The sequence below is a fragment of the Gobio gobio genome (assembly GCF_949357685.1).
Source record: "Gobio gobio genome assembly, chromosome: 2".
NCBI classification, from domain to species: domain Eukaryota; kingdom Metazoa; phylum Chordata; class Actinopteri; order Cypriniformes; family Gobionidae; genus Gobio; species Gobio gobio.
This window is the reverse complement of record NC_137098.1, coordinates 54,184,048-54,201,491: the sequence shown is the minus strand read 5'-3', so window position 1 is coordinate 54,201,491 and position 17,444 is coordinate 54,184,048. Positions and strand designations below refer to the sequence as shown.

Sequence of the window (17,444 nt, the reverse complement as noted above, 5' to 3'; positions counted from 1 at the left end):
AAGTGCCACTTGTTCTGTTCACCTGGGGAGAGGAGAAGGCCAAGAAAAAGCAGTAGAAGAAAATAATCAAGGAGAAGGAGCGAAGAGAAAAAGAGTTGCTGCTTGAACGCTACATGAACGATCCGAAACTGAAGCACTTGTGGATTTCTGCCCGTTCTGGATGTGAAATTGTCCCTGCATAATAAAACGTGCTATATCATAGTATGTTTTCCTTCTAAAATGTTCCATATCCACCCAAAACAATCTTTGTGTAGGCCATAGGCTACACTATTACAAAAAAGGACAACATTTTCTGTTGAAAAAAAATACCAGGAATAATCAATATTTAATGATAACTCTTTTGGCATATAGAGCAAAGACCTTCCATTCCCATTAGCAATGCAAATAAAATAATTGTGTCAGACGACACACACTCTTATAAATCTGTAGCTAACCAATATAATGTATAATATAACCTTGATTCTTTTCCAAAGAAGATGGCTTGTGCCAATAAATATCGCTGTACACCAGACAAAGCAGACACTTATTTTTCACTATGTTTTTAACATGACAGTTTTAATAATACTGGCTTGTTGTAAATGTAATTGTATTATATCTTTTTACTTGAATATTTGATTGAATGTGTTATTTGCAAATGCTGGTATCACTGGGATTGCACGAGCAAACCAAACTTTGATTTGTCGGGGATCCCAAGACCCTGTACAAAGTGTGTTAATGTGTGTGTTTAAATAAAAGTGTTTTTGTTAATTGTATGTCATATATGTCATGACTTCTTGTTTGAGAATAAAACTTCAACACAGAATCAGTTGCTCTTTTTTATTCAAAAGGAAACTACTCATTATTTACTTTTATCTTAATATTTACAGTAAATGTGCAATGGTACTTTATGGTCTATTATTTTAGCCACTAAATAAATGTCATTAAAATGTGAACATTTAATTTACCACCGGGTGTCTCACATTCCATTTATGTTTTTTTTTATGCATTTTCCTGTAAATTTCTGTCCAAATATCACTTCCATCACAAAACAGTGGAACCTTGAGACTCAGACCTTTCCGACAATAAGTTTTGCAAAGATTAGAAAAGATTTTGATTATAAAATAGTTAAAATACATTTTGTAATATGAAATATGGCACCGCCCACTAGGGGGTGGAGCCCGGTAGAAGAATTTAGAGTACTGTTTCCATGGTAATGCAACGTCTGATTTCAAATCACTTTTTTTACACTATGAATTTTGAGTTCGTAAGCTTTCGAATGATACCTAATTTATGATAATTACTAAAATATATGATACGATAAAAAAGTGATCAAAAAAAGAGCGCCAGGTGTCCCGCCAGCGAAAAAAAAAGAAGCTGGCGCGATGTTCAGCTCCTCCAGCATCCACACCGAGCTTCACACCGAGCTTCACAGAGGATGTAAACTGTAGTTCGTGGTCCACTCCTCTTTCTGTATTTGATCAGGAAGCTCTCTGCAGTTCCTGTGTCACTCCTGCTTACCCTATACAAATAATCAAAACCTTTTATCTACACTATCCTAACAATACAATCCAAGCCATGAATGCTGTGATTCAGATAAGTGTATTGTCACTGGCCACCTGTTCACTGTAACCAGGGATGGCACTCAATGTCGTCTAAAATGGAACGATCTGCTGCCGCGTCACTGAGACACCAGCTAATCAACTGATGGCACCCTGTTACACACAACACAGTCTTCAGGAACACAAAACAACAAACTTTTCCGGGGTTTTATCTCTGAATGTTTGCTATCTCTCGCCTGTAGACAGCTCTCTAGGGAAGATCAGGCTGCTTTTGAAGGAGATCCTGTCAGCAGCTCCGTTCAGGCTGATTTTCTTTTTTCTCGTTTTGTGAAGTGACATTACAAGGAAATAACATTTTATAGTTTTTTTTATAAATGTGTCGAAGAAAAACGGGCAATGCTGAGACATGCAGCAAAACAAAGGAAGCGGGCTCTTGAAATTCTGGTGGCTAAATATCAGAAGAAATAGGGTTTAACATACGAGGCTGTGCACAAAGTATCCCATATTGATGCATTTGTAACCAGGGATCTTCAGTTTTGAGTGTTAATAAAGAAGCTAAGATGATTTCCAACATATAAACATGTTTTTGTTTTGTTTAAGTATTCAGCTCCCACATCTATTGAATCCTTTTTTGTGTTTTATAAAGGGTTGTTCTCTTTCATGGGTTCACTCAACGCTGTAGCTATGATGCAATGGGAACTCCCTCTGGGTGTGACGATTGTCTGAAGCTCTTATAGAATCACTGCAATCCATTGGCTGATGGCGCAGGCGCCGCCCCGATGCTCTTACGTCGCCACACTATACTGGCGCGTGGCCATGTCTCGATGAAGCGGCCATTTCTAGCCCTTCGGTTTCGTTTTTTCTGGCCCAAATATCTTGGATTTCGTTCGACTTTTATCACCAGCACTTCAGCGACTGTGGATAGTGGAACTTTGTTCTCCTTGCGGTGAAGTGTCATGGAGTTTTGTTGCTGCCTGCCACCGTACACTCGCTTTATCACGAATGACGACCCTCCGGCCTACGCTGAGCTCATCGACGTGCTTTCGTGCGCTACTGAAAAGCTCGCTATCGAGTGGCCGGACGAGCCCCGCGAGGCACAATCTTCTCGACTCGACGAGAGATTTTTAAGTGGTCCTAATTCCAGGCCAGCGCGGAGAAAGCTGCCATTTTTCAGCGATCTGCATAGTGAAATCTCCAGATCCTGGAAACAGCCCTTCTCAGCACGCTTGACAAATGCGGCAGCCGCTGACTTCACCAACCTCATTGGTTCTGTGGAGCAGGGCTATTCCGCCATTCCTGCGGTTGAAAACACGCTGGCCACTCATCTTGCTCCCTCTTCGGCTCCTTCGTGGAAGTCCCGCCCTCTCCTTCCCACTAAGCCGTGTAGGACCACTTCCGCCCTTATCGGAAAGTCCTACACTGTAGCTGGTCAGGCTGGCTTAGCCCTTCATATTATGGCCATCCTCCAAGCCTATCAGGTTCTCCTTCTGGACTCTCCCCCCTGGGAGATCCCGGTCAGAGAGGACCTACCGTCTCAGCTTCAGGGCAGGATTTGGCATCCTCACCCAGAAATTTGGATGCTGTGGGTATGGCCCATCAATGGCCGTTAGCTCTAAACGCTGGTCTTCCTGCTGATGTTCAGGAGACCATTGCGAGTGCGAGAGCTCCTTCCACTAGGAGACTCTACTCCTCAAAGTGGAGGGTTTTTGAGTCATGGTGCTCATCCCATGCGGTGGACCCAGTTAGCTGCCTGGTGGGTTCAGTACTGGAGTTCCTGCAGGAGAAGTTTTCCGCTGGAGCAGCAGCCACCACCCTTAGGGTTTAGCATCGCTGCCATCGCTGCTCATAGGGAGCTGGATGAAGTCCCTTTGGGCAAACATAAGTTAGTCTCGTCTTTTATGCGAGGGGTTAGGCACCTGAGACCAGCACGCTCCCCTGGTATTCCCTCTTGGGACCTTTCAGTTGTCCTGGAGGGGCTAACAGAGGCTCCCTTTGAGCCCTTAGAGTCAGCTCCAGAACGGATTCTGACTCTCAGTGTTGCCCTTTTGTTAGCCTTATCCTCCTTGAAGCGAGTGGGCGACCTACAGGCTCTCTCTGTTAATGGGACCTGTATGGATTTTGCGCCTGGTCTAGTCAAGGTAACCTTAAGACCTAGGCCAGGTTATGTGCACAAAGTTTTGTCCACTTCGTTTCGTTCTCAGGTTTAACACCCTTCATTTTTTCCACCCTCCTCCTTTCGCTTCAAAAGAGGACGAAAAGCTTAATTTGCTCTGTCCGAGCGTTGAAGTGTTATATGGTTCGGTCTGGTGGTTGGAGAAAATCAAACCAGCTCTTGGTATGCTTCGACGTTGGCCGCCGCGGGCTTGCCGCATCGAAGCAGAGGATTTCCCATTGGGTGACGGAGGCTATTTCGCTGGCATACGAGGTGCTTCAACTCTTAGCATTCGGGCACATTCTACCAGAAGTGTGGCTTCCTCTCAAGCGCTTTTTAGAGGGGCTCTTCTGGAAGACATTTGTGTAGCGGCAGGTTGGTCCTCCCCGCACACTTTTGTGAGATTCTATAGTTTGGATCTCGACATGGCTCCGGGTTTGCATGTTCTATCTGCTTGATGTAATGTATTGTATTAACTATGTATTAACTAACATGAACTAACCATGAGCAATACATTTGTTACTGTATTTGTTCATCTTCGTTGACGTTAGTTAATAAAAAAACAGCTGTTCATGTTAGTTCACAGTGCATTAACTAATGTTAACAAGATTTTAATAATGCGTTAGTAAATGTTAAAATGAACATTAACAAAGATAAATTCTTTAAAAAAGTGCAGTTCATTATTAGTTCATGTTAACTAATGTAGTTAACTAATGAAGCTTATTGTAAGGTGTTACCGTTTTCTCTATCCACGCAATGTTCTCACCTTTTTGACCCCTCACCCGTTTGCATCCCTGTTGTTGAAGTCATTAGCCTATATTTGTTTGTTTTTGGACACAAAAAGTGTTCTCGTCGCTTCATTAAATTAAAGTTCAACCACTGGAGTAACATGGACTTTTTTTATCTATGTTTTTACTACCTTTCTGGACCATGAAAGTGTTAATTAAATTGCTGTCTATGGAGGGGTCAGAGTCAGAGAGCTCTCGGATTTCATCAAAAATATCTTAATTTGTGTTTCCGAAGATGAACGAAGGTCCTGCAGGTTTGGAATGACATGAGGGTGAGTAATTAATGACAGAATTTTCATTTTTGGGTGAACTAACCCAAACACTCACACAGTAACACTAAATCCCTCATGAGGCCACCAGAGCGCAGCACAGTCCTGTCAGTCTAAACCAGTTTATTTTGTTCCTCATTGAAACATGTTAAAGTTGTATAAAATAAATGGTCAGGGAGGAAAAGAAAAGCACAGATGGTGTAATTAACATTTAGTTCATTCCTCTACTGAAACAATCATTTTAACACGTTTCATTTCTAAATAATCTACATTATTACATCTGATGGGCTATTCTTCCCAGATGTGGAGGGTTATTTTGTTTTTGTAAATTCTCATCATTTCAAGAAACGACAGTTTGATAAAGTTCAGCAGATGTTTTTAATGTGAAAGTCAGTAAATCATCAGATGATCATATATTCAGAAGAATCGAGTCAACAGCTCTGGACAATGTGATTAATCCAGCAGGGTAAACCATTGTTTTCTGTTCATCTTTCAAAGTGTCCAAGCTTTTTAACTCCAAGGTATTTCATTTCCTGGGCAAGCTGTGCTCAAGTTTACACTATAAATGTGGCAGTGTGTCACACAAATAGTGTTGGCTCTTATGACAAATTGGTTGGATGGATTGGACAAATTGGATAAAAGCCTCTGCTAAATGAATAAATGTAAAGGCAAATGTTGAGTGTTTCTAATTTCAGATCCAGAACACTCTTAAAAATAATGATTCTTTGTTGGCTTCTGGTTTCATTACAACCTTAAATAACCTTTGGAAACTTCCCTTTTAAGAGCGTAAACTTAGCTCTTGTTGTCTCATCACTTTTGTACGGTGGCCCAGTAGTGCACAACACAACGAAATTTAAAAAACATACATAAGTTCACAACGAAATCAAGCCACAAAACAATGAAAAATCCACAACACAACGAAATCAAGACACAACAGAACGAAATCAAGCCACAACACAACGGGCCACTGGGCCACCGTACTTTTGGTTTCTTAAATAATATTTTCACTTTTGACAAAATTACACTTGATTGGAAAAGACAACAAAATCATTCTTTTCACAAGTAAAATGTACTTTAATTTCTCTTTGTTTCCCCCCCGCACACAATCATGTTTCATATTTCATATCACGCTCTTTAAGGACACTGTTTTCTCCTTGGTTAAGAAGTACGGTAACTTTTGAATTAAAATTTGTTTATTGCACTAATGTTATTATTTATTTATTTTAAGTTGAAAACAAGTTATAATTTATACTTTAATCATGTATTTTCATAGTTTAAGATTGATAGTCTGGGTTTTAGAAGAGAGACTCTAGGCCTACACCAAAAATGTACAGTAGCAAAAAATAACCAATGAAGATATATGGTACATGCATTTTTAATGTGACCTTCATACTGTATGGTATTTAAAAAATAAATACTTAAAAAATAAATACCATACAGTTTTAATTTAAAAAAAAACTGTATGGCATGACATGAATGATCCCAGAAAGTAGACCGGTATTGTTACCATTTCGTTCTAACTTTTAAAGGCCCACTGAAGTGCCTTGAAATGCGCAGCTAAAGAGCGGTGCAGGTATGACGTCACTTTGTAGGCCAACCGGCAGTCAGCATTTTCCCATAGGCATTTGGATTAATGCTAAAAACATGCTCAGTGATCAACAAAAGTTTATGATACTTGCATGTTTTGTCAATAAAGATAATCATCACAGATGAACATTATTTTTTTTATGAATTTTGAAGCCTAAATGAAGAAAGCCTAAAACTAACTACACCATGGTTCCACAAATTCAACGTCACCATCATGAATCTTTCCGACAACTCTTTCAGTTTTTATCTAAAAACATTTTCCCTGCTGAACAAACAAGTCCGATCCATGGAGGCCCCGCCTCGCAACTTACAGGACTTAAAGGATCTGCTGCTAACATCTTGGTGCCAGATACCACAGCACACCTTCAGGGGTCTAGTGGAGTCCATGCCTCGACACGTCAGGGCTGTTTTGGCAGCAAAAGGGGGACCAAAACAATATTTGGTCATAATGTTATGCCTAATTGGTGTAAATGTGTCACCCTGTATCTCCAGGATGATATTTAAATGCTTAGTTTTATGATCAAAGCTGTTTTAAAACATATAATGCAATACAATAATGATGAACAAATAAATGTTCCTCAAAGGCCTAATGTATCATTTGATACTCACATTTTAACATGATTTCTATGAATAATCAAGTAAACCAAGTTGCTTCAGTCCAGTAGGTGTTCATCTTGAAATATTACTTGAAAGAGTTTTTCTTCTTTGTCTTGCTCACTGGGGTTGTGAGTATTCTTAACGCAGTGCGTAAGCTGCTTTCATACATTTATTGTGAAAGATGCTTATACAAATCATTTTTAATTGAAAGTTTTCTTCAGGTTTCTACATCCAACATTAAGTATAACCAATTTAAGTTTGGAACTATGGAAATATGTTGTATTTATAATGTCACACTTACTATTTCTCTAACAGTTTAAATGTTTTTTTTCCATACATAAAAATAGATAGATGGATATTCATAAAAAGGTTCATCATATTTGGGGGTCCTTGGCATCATAAAGTTTGGAAACCCCTGCAGTAGGCTTTCATTTCTCAATAGTTTCTCCTAAATTGCCATGAGATTAAATTAGATTTAAATGGATAGGGATAGTTCATCCAAAGATGAAAATTCTGCCATCGTTTATTGTTTGAACACAAAAGATAAGTCAAGAACTTTATTGTGCGACCAACATTGGACCCATTGACTTGCATTGTATGTAAAAAAAAAAAAAAAAACACATTCTTGTATTACATTTCTCATTTAGAGCAACATACGATTGATCAAATGACGCAATTTGCAAAGAATCATTTTAGTTATATCTCTATATAATTTTAGTTATATCACTATAGTTATAGTGAAAAATACCTCACATACACTCACCTAAAGGATTATTAAGAACACCTGTTCAATTTCTCATTAATGCAATTATCTAATCAACCAATCACATGGCAGTTGCTTCAATGCATTTAGGGGTGTGGTCCTGGTCAAGACAATCTCCTGAACTCCAAACTGAATGTCAGAATGGGAAAGAAAGGTGATTAAAGCAATTTTGAGCGTGGCATGGTTGTTGGTGCCAGACGGGCCGGTCTGAGTATTTCACAATCTGATCAGTTACTGGGATTTTCACGCACAACCATTTCTAGGGTTTACAAAGAATGGTGTGAAAAGGGAAAAACATCCAGTATGTGGCAGTCCTGTGGGCGAAAATGCCTTGTTGATGCTAGAGGTCAGAGGAGAATGGGCCGACTGATTCAAGCTGATAGAAGAGCAACTTTGACTGAAATAACCACTCGTTACAACCGAGGTATGCAGCAAAGCATTTGTGAAGCCACAACACGCACAACCTTGAGGCGGATGGGCTACAACAGCAGAAGACCCCACCGGGTACCACTCATCTCCACTACAAATAGGAAAAAGAGGCTACAATTTGCACAAGCTCACCAAAATTGGACAGTTGAAGACTGGAAAAATGTTGCCTGGTCTGATGAGTCTTGATTTCTGTTGAGACATTCAGATGGTAGAGTCAGAATTTGGCGTAAACAGAATGAGAACATGGATCCATCATGTCTTGTTACCACTGTGCAGGCTGGTGGTGGTGGTGTAATGGTGTGGGGGATGTTTTCTTGGCACACTTTAGGCCCCTTAGTGCCAATTGGGCATCGTTTAGATGCCACGGCCTACCTGAGCATTGTTTCTGACCATGTCCATCCCTTTATGACCACCATGTACCCATCCTCTGATGGCTACTTCCAGCAGGATAATGCACCATGTCACAAAGCTCGAATCATTTCAAATTGGTTTCTTGAACATGACAATGAGTTCACTGTACTAAAATGGCCCCCACAGTCACCAGATCTCAACCCAATAGAGCATCTTTGGGATGTGGTGGAACGGGAGCTTCGTGCCCTGGATGTGCATCCCACAAGTCTCCATCAACTGCAAGATGCTATCCTATCAATATGGGCCAACATTTCTAAAGAATGCTTTCAGCACCTTGTTGAATCAATGCCACGTAGAATTAAGGCAGTTCTGAAGGCGAAAGGGGGTCAAACCTAATAATCCTTTAGGTGAGTGTATATGTAAGTAATCTCACATTTAGAGCATCAGAGATCTCAGCAATGTCTCAAACGGTGCTCAAATCTCAAAAAGAAATCTCAGTATAAGAACATTTTATTATTTATCAAATTATTCCATGACTAAATGATCTCAGCAGCTCTACACATTTATTTTATAACTCTTTAGTCTTACTTTAAGATAACAATGGACTCGTTTAATTTTCCTTTGGGAATTTTAGAAGAAACACCATACGATAAAGTTGACACTAATGCAAGTAAAATGACTAAGAATTAATGAACACCATCTGAGCAATAAACATTTCTGATGAAGAATTATTTATAATAATTTTAACAGATACACCTTTTGTAATTTTAATAATTAATAGTTTTTTAATAGAGACATTTTAATAATTCATGCTAATGTAACATTTCATTTTAAGATTATGCAATAATGAAATGCAATGATGAGCAATAATGATCAAATTGCCATGTATTATCATAGTTCAGGGCTCATTAATAAAGCATCATGTACTTAACCGTGTTACTGTCAGTGTCAAACTCGTGTTATCAGTCCTGTGGTGTTTTCACACAAAGCGACTTAAGAATCTTTCACCGAAGCTTGAAGAGTTCACTAACATCATGTGTCAGTGTGCTGAGATTATTAAGAGCAGCTGTAAACCTTCATTTCAATGATCAGTGTGTATTTGTTCATCAATTGCCCTTCAGGACGCTGCAGTCAAAGCATCAGTGCGGGTTCATGTTGCGTCCAATCTAAATATTTACAAGGTCTGATATCAGAACATGGAAAAACACTGGCAATCTATACAAACTAATGATCATTAGTGTTTGAACATGGACCACCGGCACATGCATCCACACTGTGGGAAAAGAGAAACTCAGCCACACAATTTTCTTCAAGGAAAGGTTTATATTTCAGAGCACTGATGGACGTATACCACCTTCAAAAATTTCAAATATCATTAGATACATAGTTTAAAATGTACAGTGTCATTATGCTTGATGATCCTTGAAAGCTTAATATCTCTTGTAAAGGGATAGTTCACCCAAAATATGAAAATTAGCTTATGATTTATTCACCCTCAAGCCATATGACATTGTTCTTTCAGACTAATACAATCAGAGTTATATTAAAACAATGTCCTGGCTAATCCAAGCTTTATAATGGCAGTGAATGGGAGCCCAAAATTTGAACTCCAAAAAAGTGCATCCATCCATTATAAAAGTAATTCACACGGCTCTGGGGAGTCAATAAAGGCCTTCTGAAGTGAAGCGATGGGTTTGTGTAAGAAAAATATCCATACTTAACACGTTATAAAGTAAAATATCTAGCTTCTTCCAGACTACTTTCCGTACAACTTATAAAAAAACTCAACTGGCACGACGTATGAGGTAGCGGATGCGTTTAACTGCGAGAGGAGTTACACTTTTTGAATACGGATAAGCTAGATATTTTACTTTATAACGTGTTAAATATGGATATTTTTCTTACACGAACCTATCAATTTGCTTCAGAAGGCCTTTATTAACCCCCTGGAGCCGTGTGGATTACTTTTATTATGTATGGATGCACTTTTTTGGGCTTCAAATTTTGGGCTGCCATTATAATGCTTGGATTAGTCAGGACATTTTTTAATATAACGCCGACTGAATTCGTCTGAAAAAGAAGAAAGTCATATACACCTAGGATGGCTTGAGGGTAAAATCATGGGCGAATTTTCATTTTTGGGTGAACTATCCCTTTAACATTGCAATATCACTCAAAACGTTTTCTGACATACACCAACGCAATCATTCCGCCTGGAAATCACATGATCGAGAACGGCGGCTCCGGATGGCTTCTCTCGTATACAATTATTTCATAATTCAGAGATGTCTTTGAATAAAAAAGCAATTTATGTACTGCATGTTTAAAAAACAGACAATCTTAAAAATATATCTTGATTAAATCAAATAGCACCCTAACGGGGCTTCTTGAAATGAGGAGTATTACTTCTGTCATTAATAATCACAGTATAGTTAGGTTAAAATGTACATTAGATAATACAACCAAAGAGAGAGGAGGTCAGTCCAATGGCCTCTTTTCTTGCTGTCATCCAGCGGTCATCAAACACGTCCGGCAGCAGAACTGACGGAAGAGCTTCTTCTCACATAATCTGTTCGACTTGACCATCTCGCAGAACACTTCATCCGCTGGGAAAGAGAAAGAGAAAGTTCAGACCTCTGGATTGTGAGGACTTCACTCATTGACGTCTGTTTAGAGTTTGCATGTCATGTCCCAGCATGCTCTGCATGTTTGTGTTCTTCCCCACAGTGGTGATATGATGCTGAGATCCAGTTTGGCGGGTCTCATGCTCTTACACTTAGACAAAAAGGTTCACTGGGATTCTATTTACCCTAGAACCCTAGGGTTCTTGATTCAATTTTAAAGAATCCTTAATGTCAAAAAGGTTCCATATATGGAGAAATGTTTGAATACATTTTGAAATTTTAAAAATCGCTACTTCATTGGTATGGTACGAAGCTCTGTAACTTTTGCAGCACCATTTACACTGCATGGTTCAAGTGACCCAATTCCGATTTTTCCCTCTCATGTGGCACAGATCGGATATGACATGTGAACGTGTAAGCAGCAAAAAAACGCATGAATTCCGATATCCTGAGATCGGATTCAGGCCTCACTCATATGTGGTAATAAATCCGATATGATTCGGATACATGTATTTGCGTCTGCCATGTAAGCGGTTAAATCGGATATTCCCCAGTAAATGCGAGTCGTACGTCATTGAAAAAGGGACGGAGGAGAATGACGTCAACTCGGGTGGACACGAATTGAGATCAAGGGCTCTACTCTTTTTTTTTCTCCACCATACGAGGGCAATGTTTTACTGACCTTTAAAGATAGTGCGGAAAGCAAAACATTGAATAATCATTTCGACTGCGTCCATTGCATATCACACCATTTTACTTCCTTTTCCGGGTCAGAACGTCTTGGGCTGTTTCGCCAGTGTATAGTTTAAATGCAAATATCGGATACAGGTCGCTTTTAAAAGATGATGTAAGCGAGCCGTCAAAAAAAAATCATATATAGTCACCAAATCGGAATTGTGCATCAAGACCTGCAGTGTAAATGCGGCCTATGTGACCACAAAAAAATGTTGGACTTGCTAAATGGTCGTAAAACAAATAGTCACACTTGAGTAGGAAATTAATTGTAAATACGCAAAAATACAGAAATGTTTTGTATGTGTACAGTCTACAAATCAGCCACGATGCAGAAAAAAGTTCACAGCAAGGAAGGGGTTACACTCGAAAACATCAAGAGTACAAAACAGACACACACACACACACACACACACACACACACACACACACACACACACACACACACACACACACACACACACACACACACACACACACACACACACACACACACACACACACACACACACACACACACACACACACACACACACACACACACACACACACACACACACACACAAATGGACTGATGTTGCTGTAACAACATGGCAAAATTGATAGTTTAAAAAGTAGTCTTATTATGTCTTATTATATATTATATATCCAAAACCACAACTTAATAAAAATAAGTAAACAACTATAAGAATAAAACAAGAACATAAGCCTTTTTATAGGAATCTAGTGGTTACACCACAGTATTACATACGTTTTTCTTTTTTTTAAGACACACAAGATGGCACAAATCTGCCTTCAACAATTGGATTTTAAAGGAATTGCGTCTATTTTTACATGAAATACTGCTGTTATTGAAAAGAAATAAAAAATATACATTTTTGTTTCATTTTAAATGGGGAAAAAAGTATCATAATTATTGCATAAGTACCATTAAATTCTCTCAAAATATAAAAGAAAAATTATAATTGAACAAAAACACATTACACTGATTTTACTGAAAATAAAAGGCGATACATTTCAGGTGTAACTGTTATATTTTCATGTGTATAACCCAGAGGGTTAAAGTTCTAGAAACTTTTCTTCTAAGAGTGAGCTTTGGAATAAATTACATTTGAAAACAGTTATTTAAAATTGTGATATTATTTCACAATATTAATGTTTATACTGTATTTTTGATCAAATAAATGCAGCTTTGGTGAGCATAAGAGACTTATTTCAAAAACATTTTAAAAATCTGGAATGGTAGTGTAAATGAAATATATAAATATTTGTAGAGCAGCTTTTTCAGACAAGTGCTTGATAAAAACAACAAAATGATGATATTTGTTTGGAAAATGCTAAACATTTTAATTACGAATGGTATGTAAACTCATAAGGACAACTGTACTCATAAGTCACAAGTCTTCAAATATTAAGAAAACTAATATCGATTTTTTTTTTTAGAAAAAAGAGCCATTTATTTTACACAGCTTCAATACGTTCATTTCTGACTACCCTTCAGACACAAAATGAAAATAGTCCATATCCATAAATAAATGAATAAATACAGCAGCATTTAATAGTCATTTCGCAAGTAATCTGTTGACACCTGTCACTAACTTCAATCTCAAATGGCACCTGTAAAGAAATGAAGAGTTTCTTCTATTTTCCTCAAAGTGTGTCTCTTAGCATCCTCGAATAGGATGCAGCCCATATGCTGTGCACTCTATCACCATTGCCTGAATCAATGCCGCTGACACCAGCGGACCGTCTGCTGTCCTCTTTCTCCTCTCTGGGTGAGCTGGTGGTCATGTTATGTAAGTTTGGACAGAAAGAACGTTCCAGAGGAATGAGAGGCAGCAGCTCCTGGTGAAAGCATTGTTGCTGGCCTGCCAAAGCTCTGCCTCCACTCACACAGCCGCCGTTTACAACAAATCCCTGTTTTATCCAGCCCTTCAATCACGCACGACCCTCTTCCCTTTTATCTTTTCTCTGTACGTCACTCTCTTCGGAAATCTTTCTACCCATTGTGTCCCTCTTTTCTTCGCTCTCTAACTGTCAGCTTTTATAGTTGTGCAACAAACTGTGTTTGAGAAAATTTGAAGTCTGAAAGCCCTATAAAAACTCAGGTCAGGTCAATTTGACATGACATCATTCTTCTCAATAACTGCTCAGAAAACATCATGGATAAAAATAAGTCAGTGAATATATATGAAGGTTTAAGGTTGAAGGTTTTACTTTAAATAATAATTATTACATAGTGAATTAATAGCTATTAGCCTGATTCACATACAATTATGACACATTCAAACAGAAGTGAATTTTAAATGTCAAGCTATGGAATATGAGGGAAGTAAATGAGGAATGAAGGGAAAATACTTATGCCCAATCACACTCTCTTACCCTAATGTTTGCAACAGCACACACACACGTACACCAAACTCCACAGATAACTCACTCTGTCACTCTAAATCAATCACAAGCGCTCGATACAGCACAATAAACTGCATCTGCTGCTGTCACCCACCTCACCACCTCCACATCAGCAGATGAGTCGGGTAGGGAATCAAGAACTGTAGGAACCGAATAATTCTCATGACGTTTGGCTCTGTTAACAGTTCTCTGAACGTCCTTTACTGAATCTACAAAGCCATGATGTTTTATCTGAGTGGCGAGTTTGCACTCTGTTATCGAATGTGATAAGAGAAAGATTGGGCGAATGACTCTTATGAACTGTTTTTTACATAATGTCTTTACTGCAAATTAACGTTAAAGGTCCCATGGCATGAAATTTTCATTTTATGAGGTTTTTCAACATTAATATGAGTTCCCCTAGCCTGAATATTGTCCCCAAGTGGATAGAAATGTTGATCGGTGTAAACCCGAGTTGTGGCTGTCTTTCTCTGCCTTTGAGAAAATGACAGGCCAGACGAGCCAATCCTGAAGTCTCCTGGTTTGACGTCCAAGCAGGAACGGTTTCCTCCCTTTCCTCCGCCCAGAGAATCTGGCACGCCCATGCAAACGCTCGAGAGATCATTGCTTGTGAACGAGTGAATGCTGGCAGTTTCTCAGTGTTTGGATGTACAAATGAAAACAGAAGTCTTTTTTCAGTTCCTTCTGATCTTTGATTTCTTATGTGTAGCTAATTATTTATTATTCGTGCACACACTGCGGCTTCTCTCTCTCCCGACAGAACGGTGTTTTCGTGTTTTCTATCTTGTGAGTCAGTGTTTTTGTATGTCCTCGTCGCGTCTATCTGTTCTTAAATGTGCATACAGTCGTGAGTTTCTGCTCAACATCGGCAGAGCCACATCTTTAGAGATAAACCTCACGCACGCCGAGGCTCGGCCTTCAACATCCCCGACCCCCAGTAGTGCATCTGGCCCACAGCGGAGGCACCAAACGCGGCGCGAGATTAAGCAGAAGGGGGGTAAGCGTGAGAATATTCGGGCTAGCCAGCCTAGCCCCACAATAAACTGGATTACATTCGATTACTGCTGTTGTGTCTTTGTTTGCGCTGTGTACTCAATGCGCGTCACTGACGCTTTTCATATGATAGGAACATATCTAAAAAATAATGCTATTATCAACACTTACTCGTAACTCTTTCATCTCGACAGCTGTAATGGTACTTTGCATGTGTTACAAAGTTGGTAATAATGATGAAGACGGACTCTGTGTGAGTGTGACTGGGACTCGTGTTTATTCAGAACTCTCAGATTCAAACACAATAAACTTGCGCTGACTGACAGCGCTCTCATAACTCAGTAGTTACATAAGTAACTTTGTTAACAATCGCTCCGTCTCCGTGATGTCTGGTTCGTGAACGAATCATTCTTTTGAACCGGTTCTTTTTAGTGAACCGAATCAGTTCACCAAATCGGACTGAATCGTTCTAAACGGTTTGCGTCTCCAGTCAGCGCTGATCCATAATTTACTAAAGTTACTAACTTTCTGACATGAGTGACAGTCCCTCCGACTAGAAATAGACTAATAACCTGAAGTATATGCTGTAACTACAACAGTTCACTGAACTGAGACGTGCTGAGAACTGATGTGATGTGAAGTGAAGTGAACTCAGGTCCATCCGTCTCTCTGGCAGCAGCTCGTGCCTGCTCGTGCCTCGTAGACCTCGTTAAACCACGCCCCCTCTGCTCATTTCAAATGCAAAGATGTCAGCCAATCACAACAGTGGGCGTTTTTACTGAAGTCTCACAGCAGACACGCCTCTTGAAACAGGGCATTCAGCCAGAGGGCAAACATCAGTATTGAAAAAATGCCTTTTATTTAACAATATAAGTACACCTCAGGAAACATTAAAAAATAATAGAAAAATGCCATGCCATGGGACCTTTAAGAGATCATGTGTGAACAGGACCTTTTCAAAAATACTGGTAAATCAGTTCTGGAAATTTCCCGGTATTAGAAGTTGTAGCATTAGTATGATGCTGTATGTGAACAAAGAATGAAGATTACCAGTTTGAGCACGTACAAGGTCCGAACACGCTGATGTAAGTTTGCTTTGGGCCAATTATAAAGCTGTCAGAGCTGTTTACGGCAAGTTCTGCTGCTTTTAATTTTTACCTATGTAAACATGCAATAGACGAACATCTGACCATTGCACTGCATCTTGCAGTATTATAGTAACTGTAGTACTATAGTAATTATAATGCATTTCATGTTTTTAAAGGATTAGTTCACTTTAAAATGAAAATAACCCCATGATTTACTCACCCTCAAGCCATCCTAGGTGTATATGACTTTCTTCTTTAGGATGAACACAATCAGAGTTATATTAATAAATATCCTGACGCTTCCAAGCTTTATAAATGGCAGTGACGGGGTCAGTTGAGTTTGAAGCTCAAAAAAGCACATCCATCCATAATAAATGAACTGCACACGGCTCCGGGGGGTTAATAAAGGCTTTCTGAAGCGAATTGATGGAGTTTTGTAGAGAAAAATATCCATATTTAAAACTGTATGAAGTAAAATACATAGCTTCTGCCAGACCACTTACCGTATTCAACACAGAAAGTGTAACGCCTCTCACAGTTCAAAACGTTTACGCAATTTCCGACATCATACATCACGCCAGTTACGTTTTCCATAAGATGAATACGGAAGGCAGTCTGCTGGAAGCTAGATATTTTACTTTATAAAGTTTTAAATATGGATATTTTTCTCACACAAATGCATCGCTTCGCTTCAGAAGGATTGCTGAAAGAAGAAAGTCATATACATCTAGAGTGGCTTGAGGGTGAGTAAATTATGGGTTAAATTTCATTTTAAAGTGAACTAATCCTTAAAGAGTGAACCCGTGTTCTGTATGATCACCCCTTACACCTGTCACAAAAACAAAAAAAAGTTACATAAAACCTAAGCATTTCTCCTCATCCAGGAGGATGACGAAAAGTACAAAGGTAATTTCTAATGATAATGAGTTTGCCCTTATTTTGGTACTTATGTGTGAATGGTATCTTACCGGTAAAAGGCGGAATGTCGTTGTTTGTGTTAAAGCTGCACTATGTAACTTTTCCGTCCACTAGAGGTCGCCTGTTCAAAACAAAGGCGTAGTTTGATGACGCCACGTTTGAGCGCAGAATCCTGGGACATGTGGTCTTCTCCTCACAGCCGG

The 17,444-nt window shown here is 39.1% G+C and overlaps 1 protein-coding gene across 2 annotated transcripts in view; it reads right to left on the bottom strand.

The window, feature by feature from the left end:
• Positions 1 to 9,784: 9,784 nt before the first annotated feature.
• The window catches only part of pcsk6 (proprotein convertase subtilisin/kexin type 6), a 102,617-nt gene continuing 94,957 nt past the window's right edge, over positions 9,785 to 17,444 (bottom strand). Inside the window, exons 21-22 of one of the 2 annotated variants that reach the window (XR_013818492.1) lie at positions 10,717 to 11,080; positions 9,785 to 10,127 (exon numbers count right to left, since the gene is read on the bottom strand). Coding sequence is in view for 1 of the 2 variants with exons in the window: in XM_079843557.1 (XP_079699683.1) it covers positions 10,980 to 11,080 (101 nt within the window). In the remaining variant the exon portion in view is untranslated. Of the gene's footprint in view, positions 11,081 to 17,444 lie in introns of both variants that reach the window. The other variant, XM_079843557.1, reaches the window with a different exon arrangement.